Source organism: Capra hircus, chromosome 5, assembly GCF_001704415.2.
Source record: "Capra hircus breed San Clemente chromosome 5, ASM170441v1, whole genome shotgun sequence".
Lineage (NCBI taxonomy): Eukaryota > Metazoa > Chordata > Mammalia > Artiodactyla > Bovidae > Capra > Capra hircus.
Window position 1 is genome coordinate 55906517 of NC_030812.1, and position 11518 is coordinate 55918034.

At 48.3% G+C, this 11518-nt stretch overlaps 1 protein-coding gene and 1 pseudogene across 3 annotated transcripts; both read left to right on the forward strand.

Annotated features, from left to right (window-relative positions):
- LOC102183851 (retinol dehydrogenase 16) lies at window positions 1517-8466 on the forward strand. 3 transcript variants are annotated; one of them, XM_005680322.3, is made up of 5 exons: window positions 1517-1736; window positions 2349-2706; window positions 4729-4987; window positions 5858-6021; window positions 6575-8466. In XM_005680322.3, exons 2-5 carry the CDS (start codon window positions 2394-2396, stop codon window positions 6790-6792), a joined length of 954 nt encoding a protein of 317 aa, XP_005680379.2. In that variant the 5' UTR covers window positions 1517-1736; window positions 2349-2393; the 3' UTR covers window positions 6793-8466. The 3 variants fall into 3 exon arrangements, with proteins under 3 accessions (XP_005680379.2, XP_005680377.2, XP_005680378.2); XM_005680320.3 differs by having other exon boundaries at window positions 1523-1736; window positions 2345-2706; XM_005680321.3 differs by having other exon boundaries at window positions 1523-1736; window positions 2366-2706.
- Window positions 7665-11518, forward strand: LOC102190668 (annotated as a pseudogene).

Consider the following 11518-nt stretch of genomic DNA (forward strand, 5'->3'; position numbering starts at 1 on the left):
GCCATAGGAAGCTGCGGTCACTTTTTACTCAGGCCGTCCTGGCCCACTGTGAGTTGAATGTGGTCAGTAACTTCCCACTCCCTGTCCTTAACTGCAGAAATTCAGCGCTGGAAGTCAGTGTTATGGCTCCAGGTAGTGGGTGGGACTGCATCCATGTGGGGCTGGAAATTAATTGCACAGTTAACTCTCACGCCAGTCCTACCACCTCCCGTTGTTACGGATGCCTTCCCCTCTTCACAGGACCCTTCCTGGGTGGATGGAGGAATTGTGTATGGCCCTGACTCTTAACAAGTGCATCTCATGACACCCTTCAGGGCGTCACCAGGGGGCGAGCCTCGTCTATCCAATTAACAGGAAGCTCAGACATGTGCTGCCTTAGTACACAGTGCAGCTGTCCCTTGTAGGACTTCCTGCAGAGATTTATGTCAGTGAGTCTCCCAGTATGGTTCACGTCTCAGAGATTTCTTGTTCTTCCCCTTACAGTTCTCAGGTGAGTGTCACCCAAACTCCTTGTTTCCTCTCTCTTGACTTTCCTGTGGCTGTTCCTACCCAGAATGTTGTCTGACGTTCCTGAGACCCCAGTGAGTCATCACATTACACTCAGATTCACAAAAAAGAAGCAGATGGGGTGAAGGCTGGATTGTGTCTGCTGAATGGCCCCTTGGGAAGTTATGGTGGTAGGATTTGTGGTTATTGAGAAAAAAAAATCTCATTTCTTTCAATAAAGAAATCACAACCTTCTCCCTTAGCAGGGCTGTGTTTGTATAAGACTTGCATGTCCTCCCAACTTCCTGACAGTTTCCAGGGCACCATCCTACATCCTGGCCTTCTTCAGCCTCACCCTTCGGGGAGCCCTGTAGGAGGGTCCTGCTGGTGACCCAGGAAGCACGCACAGGCTGGTTTCTGCAGGACTATCCTTTTCATTACTGCTGCCGACTCCCACCTGAGGGACAACTCCTTTCAGGATGACAGTCAGCTCCCTGAAGGTGGCGATGACCAGTAAAGGCTAATATGTCATCTCCTCTGTGTTTGTTGTCTGCTGGGGTGGGTTCCAGGAGCATCTGAGCTTCCGTGTCCTTGGGGAAGCCTCTCCTTCCTCCCAGCGTCCATTTTCTTTCCTTACTTGGAGTTATGGGTGTGATAAATGTGGACGGTGAGGCGATGCCAGGGCACTGACCCCGGCTCCTTCTGTCCCTGTCCTTTCCAGCCCCATGACCCTGGTGGTCCACCCCTATTACTGGATGGTATCCTCCCTGCACAGCTGCTCTGAGGTCCAGCCTCAGGTCCTTTCTTTAGTCTCCTGAGGGGTCAGCTCCCTCCTCCTCTCCACTGTCACCCTAATACAAACTGCAATTATTCCTTCCCGTCATTGTGATTTATAGATCTCCCTGCTTGCGAGAGTTAGAACTCCGGTTAATGCTTGCCAAGATTCAGATCAGTCTCTTCTCAGTGTCTGATTGGTCAGGATTCTGGGTGTGGTGCTGGGTTGGGCAAAGGCTTAGCACAGAAGGGAGAAGCCAATGGAGCCGGGCAACCAGGGCTGTGGGCAGGGCATCTTCACAGAGTAAAAGGGGAACAACTGTTAGAGCAGCTTTGTATGAGTCCTTCCAAGACCCGTCCCAGCATCTGGGAGAAGTCTCACCATTGCCTGTGCCCCCTCATTCCCTTCCTGTTTCCTCATAGTGCCTCAGACACCCCCACTGCTCTTCTGAACAATTTCTGGTCCAGGGAACCAGGTGAGACCTTATTCTCTTTTGCCTTCTCCTTCTAATCCTAGAGAAGCTGAGGGTACTTAGTCTTTTAGGAGGGAATTCTGTGAGCAGAGCCAGAGGAGGAAACCAGGTCAGAGTCTCAGCCATTTGCCCAAGGTCACACAGCTAGTTGGCAGACAAACTGGGTATTGAAGCCATGTGTTTCATGAATCTAAGTATATCCCTTCAAAAAAATATTCTTTAGATCTGGGAAATTCAGGTAACAGACTTGAAAGGGACAACGAGAAGAAGATAGTCATGAGCCATGGAACCATGCCACGTGCAGGTTCCAATGTGTGGGTGTGGGGGTGGGGAGGGGAGAGGAGGGCAGAGGCAAACAGGAAGGAGTGAGAGGACAGGACAGAGGTGATTGGGAAACCTATTGTCATCCCTAAGAGACTGTGTCGTAATTACATTGACGTCTATTAGAAATGGGTTAAATGTACCAAAAAGCACACATTGGGGTTAGAGTCAGTCATACTCACTGAAGAAGGTGAGCAGAACAATCTTGAGAACTCCAAGCGAGAGAGCTTGGACCCTGGTTTGCCAACAATAATCCTGTGTGTTCTTAATTTCGCCTGTCTGATCACTAGCCAGACTCTATTTCACCCCAGGCTGTGTGTGCCTGTCCCGTAAAAGGCCATGTGGCTGTACCTGGCAGTCCTCGTGGTCCTGTACTACCTCCTGCGCTGGTACCGGGAGAGGCAGGTGGTGAGCCACCTCCAGGACAAGTTCGTCTTCATCACGGGCTGTGACTCCGGCTTCGGGAACCTGCTGGCCAGGCAGCTGGACCTGCGAGGCTTGAGAGTCCTGGCTGCGTGTCTGACAGAGCAGGGGGCTGAACAGCTGAGGAAGCAGACATCAGACAGGCTGCAGACGGTGATCCTGGACGTCACCAAGACAGATAGCGTTGCTGCGGCAACCAAGTGGGTGAAGGAGCATGTGGGGGACAGAGGTACCAACCAGATTTCTTATTTGTTTATTTCTTCTCTCTGCGTGCGGGGACACTGGTTGTCAGCTCCCTGGGGAACATTCCAAGCTGTTTCTATGACTTGAAGTCCCACCTGCCTTCTTCACCTCACAGAGCTGACCAGCCAAACCTCTGCCACCCCATACCCCCACCTCCTGACCTAGCTTCTATAGTTTGGGGGAGAGATTTCCCTGATGAGACTGTGTCCTTGCAGACTACCTGTCTTGTGTCCCCTCCTGTCTCAGCGAAAGTCTGGCTTTCTTACTGTTGTGTGAGCAGGGTAATCAGGGTGGAATTTCTGGAGGAGGGGTAGAGAGGGGGACTCTGGCTGGAAGGCTGCATGGGTGGCTGGGAGCAGGGCTGGAGCTGGGTTGTGTTCTCAGCACCTGAACATGGTCTTACTGGTGACCCATAGCCAGGCTACTAGAGGTTTAATGTCACCCATTTTCAGTGCTGACACTGAACTCTCAGGAGTTGTCTAAGGAAGGCCTGAAAACTACAGTGGGGTCACATTCTCTTTTTTGTTGTTTATTGTTCCCTATGTGTGATGTGTCTCTTTGTGGTACTACAGTTGTACCTGTGTTTTATGGGAGAAGGAAAGAACTTTAGTTTATCTAAAGACAGATTTAAAACATGACATGGTGGACAGTGGGAAAAGTATGTGGATGAGAACCAAATCACCCCAAATCCTACCACCCATAGATAAGTGCTGATAACACTTTGACATACATGATATTACAATTTAGATATAGTCTCTTTCCTAATGTTCCAGTGAAAGAAGATGAACAATTTTACAGGTAACAAAAATATGTTCAAAAATTTAATAAATAATGATTGAGAATATTATATTCTTTAGAATAGCTCTACTTCATGAAAATTATCTCATGGTATAAATGTAATTGGTTCCCATATTTTATTCATTGCATTGAGCATAAATGATGTCTAGGTAAACTTCTTTCTACCCAATTCCCTAAGCTCTAATCACAGGTATTAATTTGATCTTTGGTCAAATAATGAGGAATATCCATTTCTACAAGGGCAGGCTTGGTGCTGAGCAGTAGAGGGACTAGTTCTGTGTGTTCATTCTGACACCCTGTTCCCAACTGCCCTGACCCTTCTGTTCTGTCCTGAGTTCTGTTAGTCGATAAGTCTTTAAGTTCTTGATGTGTCTTTGTGTCTCAAAGACAGGCTTCTATGAAGCTGGGCAACCTGTGATCTGAGGGAACTGGGGCCGGAGTGGCCTCTGATGGGAGGAAGAGGGTAGATTTTTCTGGGAAGACATGTAATTCCAATTTGGGGAAGCATGGCTTCTCCTGAAAGCCTACCCACTGAATTCCCAAATTTTTGTGGGAATATAGCTCAATACTGATGCAAGTGCTTCAAGGCCAGGCCCTACAGGTCAATACCACGCCTCTAACCAGTTCCCCCAAACCTGGGACTTCAGATCTCTTTTCCTCAACCAATCTGCCTTTAACCTTCAATCATCCTTTTATTTTTGTCTTTTATCTGTTTTCTCCTTCCTTCCACTCTTTCCCTCCATTCTTCATTATTTCTATCTGTTTTCCTCTCTTTCCTTCATACTAGCTGTTGAGTACTCAGTTAGAAAATCTGGAAAGTCAGAGGAATATTTATAATGTCTGCAAAAGCAATATGGATTGTGAAAACTCAAAATTTCATCCTCAGATTCCAGGCTATAGGCACACTAGATCTCTTGAAACTCAGTACCTGCGTTCATCAACTCTGGTTCCTTGTCACCAGGTTCCCTGTCACCAGGCAGTGTGTGGGTTGTGAAGACTGAGTCAGGAGGGAGGCTTGCCTTCTCTCCTCCCACTGTCCACTGGGTCTGGTCTCCCCAAACCCCCAGGAGCATGGTAGTCTCTGCTCTAGCCACTCCCACTGCAGCCTCTCTCCTAAAGTCCTCCCGGTCAGAAGGTGACTTGGCACCATGACAGGGTCCACACTGCTGGACTCAGCACAGTGTTGCCCTCTTGCCTTCACTCTTCCCAGGACTCTGGGGTCTGGTGAATAATGCCGGCATCTCCACACCCACTGCACCCAATGAGTGGCTGACCAAACAGGACTTCATGAAGATTCTGGACGTGAACCTGTTGGGGGTGATTGATGTGACCCTGAGTGTGCTGCCCCTGGTGCGGAAGGCAAGGGGCCGTGTGGTCAACGTCTCCAGCATCATGGGCCGGGTGGCCCTCTTTGGTGGAGGCTATTGCATGTCCAAGTATGGTGTGGAGGCCTTCTCAGACTCCCTCAGGTAATGGCCTGGGACAGGCTGCCCACCTTGGTCCTCCTGCTTCTGTGCTTCTGGGGGAGCCTTTCACAGTGTTCCTTTCATCATTGACTGGAGCTCTTTTTGTCTGTAATTGTCTCTCTTACTTTACCAGGCATTCCTTGGGAAGCTTCTACCTAAGTTCTTGATGACAGGATGGGCTCCATGACTGTAGAGTTTGAATGAACTTACTTTACCTGGGTGATGTCCCACTGTCTGAAAGTGAGGCAGAATTGTCACTGATATAACTGGTTACAGCATGTTCCACATTTATTGTTGCTATAATATTAGGTAGGGGGAACCTTGTAGGCAGTGTAACCTCATGGAGGCAATTAATCAAGGGAACTAATTAACCATATCAGCAGTAGAGACCCTACCTTATGCTGGGCTGAAGATAGCTCCAATGTGGGGGAAGGGTATACTCAGGTAAAGAGATGATATTTAGGGGATAGTTAGAACAGTCCAGCTGATAGATGGCCAGGAAGTAGATCAGTTAGGAGAGGAAGAGAGGAAATTGAGGAGTATGGAGCAGATAAAATATAGAAAGTTTGGTGATCAATTGGATGTGAGGGGAATATGAGGAGATTGTACTTAAGCGGTACCTTGGAACACAACTGGTAGGATTCAGAGGTGTAGGCACAGGTGTACAAAATAATAGGAAAAATATTCAAACTCTATTCAGAATAACAGCATCATTAGATTTCTCCCTTTGGCTTTCTGTACTTCACAACCTCCCAGTGTTTTCTGCTTATCCTGCTGCAGTTTTTCTTGGCATCTTACTAATTTTTGGTGTGTTTTTGTGTTTATGTTGGAAGACCTCTGAAGTCCTTGCCCCTCTGCCTGTTTGCCTTGCAGGAGGGAGCTCTCCTACTTTGGGGTGAAGGTGGTTATGATCGAGCCTGGTTATTTCAGCACCAATGTGACCAGCCTTAAGGCATTTTCTCAGGGCCTCCAGGCATCATGGAATCAGACCAGCCCAGAGATCAAGGAACTGTATGGAGAGAAGTTCATGGCTAACTGTGAGTGAGCTGTGGACCTTGGGGAGAGAGGTAAACCCTTGTCTGGAAGCCTGGGTCAGTCATTAGCACTTCCTTAAGTATTGTGTCCATCCTCCAGGCTCTGAGTCACCCACACAGTGGGGACATGGGCTCTGTCCCCAGGGTTCCATGTAATCACTTGGTGATCTAGGGAAAGTCTCCAGGCTTGGTAGACATGGGGACCACTGTCTCCTTGAACCCCTTTTTATTTTGGGAGGAAACTGAAGCCAGAGAGGGAAGACCCTGTGTAGTCACAGCAAGCTGGCATTAGAACAGCTTGTTTTCATGTCCTCAGATTTATTGTTTGTAGACACCTGCAGTTTATGTAGTCCTGATATTCTCAGGAAAAGAATTAGAGGTTACTTCGTGTGGAACCATTGCTCCTGCTGTAAGAATTGGGGCACTCATTTGAGAATGTAGGTTGATTCAAGTTAGGTGGTCTAGGGATTCTTAAGAACATTGCTACATAAGTTGATCCCTAAGTCAGGATGGATAGAGGTCAAAATTTATCTGGATTCTTTCTCCTTCTGGACAGTCATGAAATCCATCAACTCGTTGGAGACAACCTGCTGCCAGGATCTGTCCTTGGTGACCAACTGCATGGAGCACGCCCTGACTGCCTGCCACCCCCGCACCCGATACTCACCTGGCTGGGATGCCAAGTTCATCTACCTCCCCATGAGCTACCTGCCCAGCTTCCTGGTGGATCTCATGGTGTACTGGAGAAACCCCCAGCCTGCTAAGGCCCTGTAACCCAAGACTGGGGTGCATTGTAGGGGGGAGTTGCATACAGAGTGGGGAGAGGATGCGTTGGGGGAGGGAAATAGAGTGGAGAGCAGAGTGTGGAGTTCTCATGTCACCAGGATACCCCTCCAACCTCACTCCCATCTCCTCCCCAGTCTCCTCTTGGGACATTACTTAGGACTCAGGGATATTAGAAAGAAACATGTTTTGTAGTGAGAAACTGAGATCAGTAGCTCTTGTCTGTGTCCTGTTCCTTCATCAGCCTCTCAAGGCTCTGCGCCTTATGGCCCTCCTGCCACCCTGAGGAATCCATACTTAAGGGGAGGGTTGAGCAGCTGGGAAGGTCCAGACCCCCCTCCATCGTCGGCCCCTGTCCACCTCTTCCAGGTGTGCCTTGGCCCTGGCCAGTGTCCCCCTCCCACTGCAATGCACATGGGAGATAAGAACGCTTCTTCCCTAAAGATACTTGTAGTCAGGGATGTGTGTGAAGGGTGACCACCAGCCTGATACATCAGCCTAGGTGCTAACTCAGCCAATCTTGGCTGGAAAGTAGTGTCATCATTGGAGGTCCTGACAGAGAACACAGAAACCAATTCTTGTTTTGTCTTGAAATCTTAAATTTCCATTGATTATATTCCCTTAAAAGAAAATTGAGACATTTACCCAGGCCCAGTGATTTTGAACACAGCCTTGGGCAGCAATGTGTGTGTGTCTGTGAAAGGAAGAGTCAGATGACCTCACGGAGGTGTAGGGGTGAGTGGGAACGCCTGAGGAGGATTTGAAGACGAAAGTGAGGTCATCCTTTTGTCTGCAGAAGCGAGGGGCTAATGTGTCTTTCTGGGGATTATCGTGTGACCTGGGGTCCCAGGATTAGCACAAGGATGGACAAACAAGAAAGGTCTGTAAGGGAGAGGCAGGGCCCAAACCCTTCCTGGGGACATGTAGCATCTCCCTCACCAGAAACCTCCCTGCGGTCCTCCCTGGGTCTCTTCCTATAGAGTCACTACGCTCCATCCTTTGCCACCTGCCAGGTCCCCCAGCCCAGATTCCCTTCTCCCACCCTCCAATGGAGGTGAGTGGGAGTCACTTCTGGAGCCCAGTCTTATGTTTTCTGCTAACACTTACTGAGCACCTACTGTGATCAGGGCAGGAATTCCCCTGATGTCCCAGTGCTTCCAGAGACCCTGACTCTCTGTGTGTCCTCTCTTCTCACGATGGTCTGAGTATGGACTCAGTGGAGAAGGCATTTGTATGAAGTCATACAGATTTCTTGACTGAGTGCAAACTGAAGTGGGAGGTATCTCCCAGTCATCTTAGTTCACCTTCCTGATTATAAAAATTAGGTTATAGAGACTTTGGGGGATTTTATGCCATCGAATAGTATGTTTTAATATTACATACCTTAAAAAAGCCTTGACTTCAGATTTCCCTGGTGTTCCAGTGGTTAATAATCTGCCTTGCAATGCAGGGGTTGTGGGTTCAATCCCTGGTTGGGGAACTAAGATCCCACATGCAGTGGACCAACTAAGCCTGAGGGCCACAGCTACTGAAGGCCACATGACACATCCACAGGTCCGTGTTCCCACTGAAAGACCTCACACAGTGCAACGAAGATCCTGCATGCTGCAACTAAGACCTGACACAGCCAAATAAATAAATACATACTTTTTTTTGAAAGATGTATTGACTTATTGAATCGTTTGGAATGTAACAGAAGTGAACATTTGCTGAGTGGAGCTGACAGTTTGAACTATAAGATCTAGATCAGAAGGGACTCCAGTATGAACAGGAGGCTATCTGAGTGCTCCATGGCAGAGAGTGCTGGAACTCTAGTTCAGCTGCAGCCTTTAGGCACTGTCCCCTGCAAAGCCTTGTGACTGTCCCTGGCAGTCCTGTGGGCCTGCACTACCTCCTGCGCTGGTACGGGAGAGGCAGGTGGTGAGCCACATCCAAGCCAAGTTCATCTTCATCATGGGGTGTGACTCGGGCTTCAAGAACCTCCTGGCCCAGCAACTGGACCTGCGACGCTTGAGGGTTCTGGATGCGTGTCTGAGGGAGCAGGAGCTGAGCAGCTAAGGAACCAGACATCAGACAGGCTGGAGACAGTGATCTTGGGGATCACCAAGACAGAGAGCATGACTGTGACCACCCAGTGGGTGAAGGAGCATGTGGGGGACAGAGATACCACCCACATGTCTTTGTGTTTGTTCATTTACTGGGAAGATCCCCAAGGTGTTTCAATTTTCAAAGCTTTGATATTGCCTAGGAATTGGTGCAGGTTTTTTCAAAGCTTGTCTCCTGATGCGCAATGCAGGCCTGTTCTCTAAATTCTCCTGTCGGGGTTTTCAAGTGTATCTTTCCCAACCAGCTTGCAGAAAATGATTATTCATGTTTTTTTTTTTCTTTTTAGCATTTCTTTTTTCATTCATTTCCTTTTTCTTTTCTCTTCTCTAGTTTCCCCTTCATTTCTGTTTCTTACCATTCCTCTCTCCCAGTCTCTGTCTCTCTCCTCTGATATTTGTGAGCATCACTCTATTTTCCCAAACTCTGTCTGTGACCTTAATAAAGGGGCTTATTGCCTACTGATGGGCAGAAAAATGAGTAGGACCATACCTGCCTTCCAATAACTCAAAGAATATCCAAACCCTGAAAGCCCTGCAGCCACCACACCCTCTTTTTCTCTCCTGAACTTTTTCCCTTCTACTTCATGGCACATTGTTGTTGACTCAATTAAAAAACTCAGTTGGAAGATGACCTGGCACCATGGCTGAGACCTCTCTCCTGTTCCCAGCACAGTGTTGCCCTCTTGCCCTCACTCTTCCCAGGACTCTGAGGTCTGGTGAATAACTCCAGCATTCTCACACCCTCCGCACCCAATGAGTGGCTAACCAAACAGGGCTTTGTGTAGTTGCTAGAGGTGAATGTCTTGGGGGTGATCAAGGTGAACCTGAGCCTGCTGCTCCTGGTGTAGAAGGCAGGGGACCATGTGGTCAATGCCTCCAGCATCATGGACTGGTTGAGCCTTTTGGCTGGAGGCTCCTCCACGTTCAAGTACAACATGGAGGCCTTCTCAGACTCCCTCAGGTATTGGCTTGGCACGGAGACCCTCCCTTGTTCCTCTTACTTCTGTGCCTCTGGGTGGGGGCCAACTTTAATTGGGGTTTCCTTTCTTCACAGACCTTCCAACCCCTCTCTCTTGCTCTGTGTAGGTCTCTCATTGGGAAGCACCTTTTTAAGTTTCAGGTATCAGAATGGGCTCCAGGACTATAGAGTTCGCTTCAACCACTCCCCACCTTTGATGTGGGCCCACATTCAGAAAGTATCTGAGGCATAATTGGAATCTGGACTACTTGGCTGTGGAGCCCATGTTCATAACACTTGCGATATTCAGCTTCAGGGAACCCTCGAAGCGGGGGCATGGAACACTTAACTCGAATCAACAGATACTTCTTGGGCACTTCTGTGAGTCCTCAAAAAGTGTCCCTGGTTCAAGAAGATTTGGTCCTTTACCTAAAGTGTCTGACAGCTGAGAAAGGAAAAAGAGATACAGTAATGCCATCATCATCATTTTTGCTGCTTGTGACTACACTAGCAAAGGTAGGTAGCCTTGGTAGCCAGTGAAATGAGGTGAGGGTTCAGGAGATAAGGGTCTGAACTAAGGACTGAAGAAGTGAACTTGAGACACTGGCAACTGGGCAAAGTAGGGCAGGAAGGCTTCAGAATATGAGAATGGTGTCAGCCTATGCCCAGCTCAATGAGTGACTGTGGACAGCCTAAGCTGTGGGATTCACCAGGGACAGATAGGCATGGGTGGACTTGTAGAAAGATGTAGGCCTTGGAAAGGTTGGAGACCATCTTTGTAATGGCAATGGAACCCCACAGAAGAGATTTAATCAGGGGAGTTAAAATAGTCAAATCAGCCTCTAGAGCAAGGGGTGGCTTTGAATGAGAGGGAGCCAAGACCACAGGCAGGGAGGGGTTCCTTAGAGGACAGTTACGATAACCCAATATGATAACTGGACAGACGGCCAGGTTGTTAGCTAGAGCAGGAGAGGGGAGAGAGAGAACTGAGGAGTATGAAGGAGGTGATATGGGCAAACTCTGATAATTGAATACATGTGCAGAGAATAGGAGGAGATAGCTTATAAGTGGTGCCTTGCACCACTGATGGCAGGATTTAGAGTTGATAAGGGACTTCCCTGGTGGCTCAGCCCATAAAGAATCCACCTGAAATGTAGGAGACCCAGGTTCCTTCCCTGGGTCGGAAAGATCCCCTGGAGAAGAGAATGGCAACCCACTCCAGTATTCTTGCCTGGAGAATTCCATGTTCAGAGGATCCTGGTGGGCTACAGTCCATGGAATCACAAAGGATCAGACATGACTGAGCAACTAACATACACACCCAGAGTTGATAAGCCCATATAAATAAACTATTTCGAAAATTATTCAAGCTCTATACAAAAACAGTACCATTATCATAAGTTTTATCTCCCTGGCTGCTATACTTCACAACTCCTCAAACTTTCAAGCTTATCCCACTCCACTCTGAATTGAGATTCTATTGTTTTCTGTTTGTTTCCTGAGGTTCTGAATGCCTTGCCTCTCTGCCTCTTGGCCTCAAGCAGGGAACTCTCCTACCACCTATGGGGTAAAGGTGGCTAGGATCAAGCACAGTTATTTCAAGACCAGCGTGAATAATCCTGAGGTTCTGGATGGGGGCTTCCAGGAGGCATGA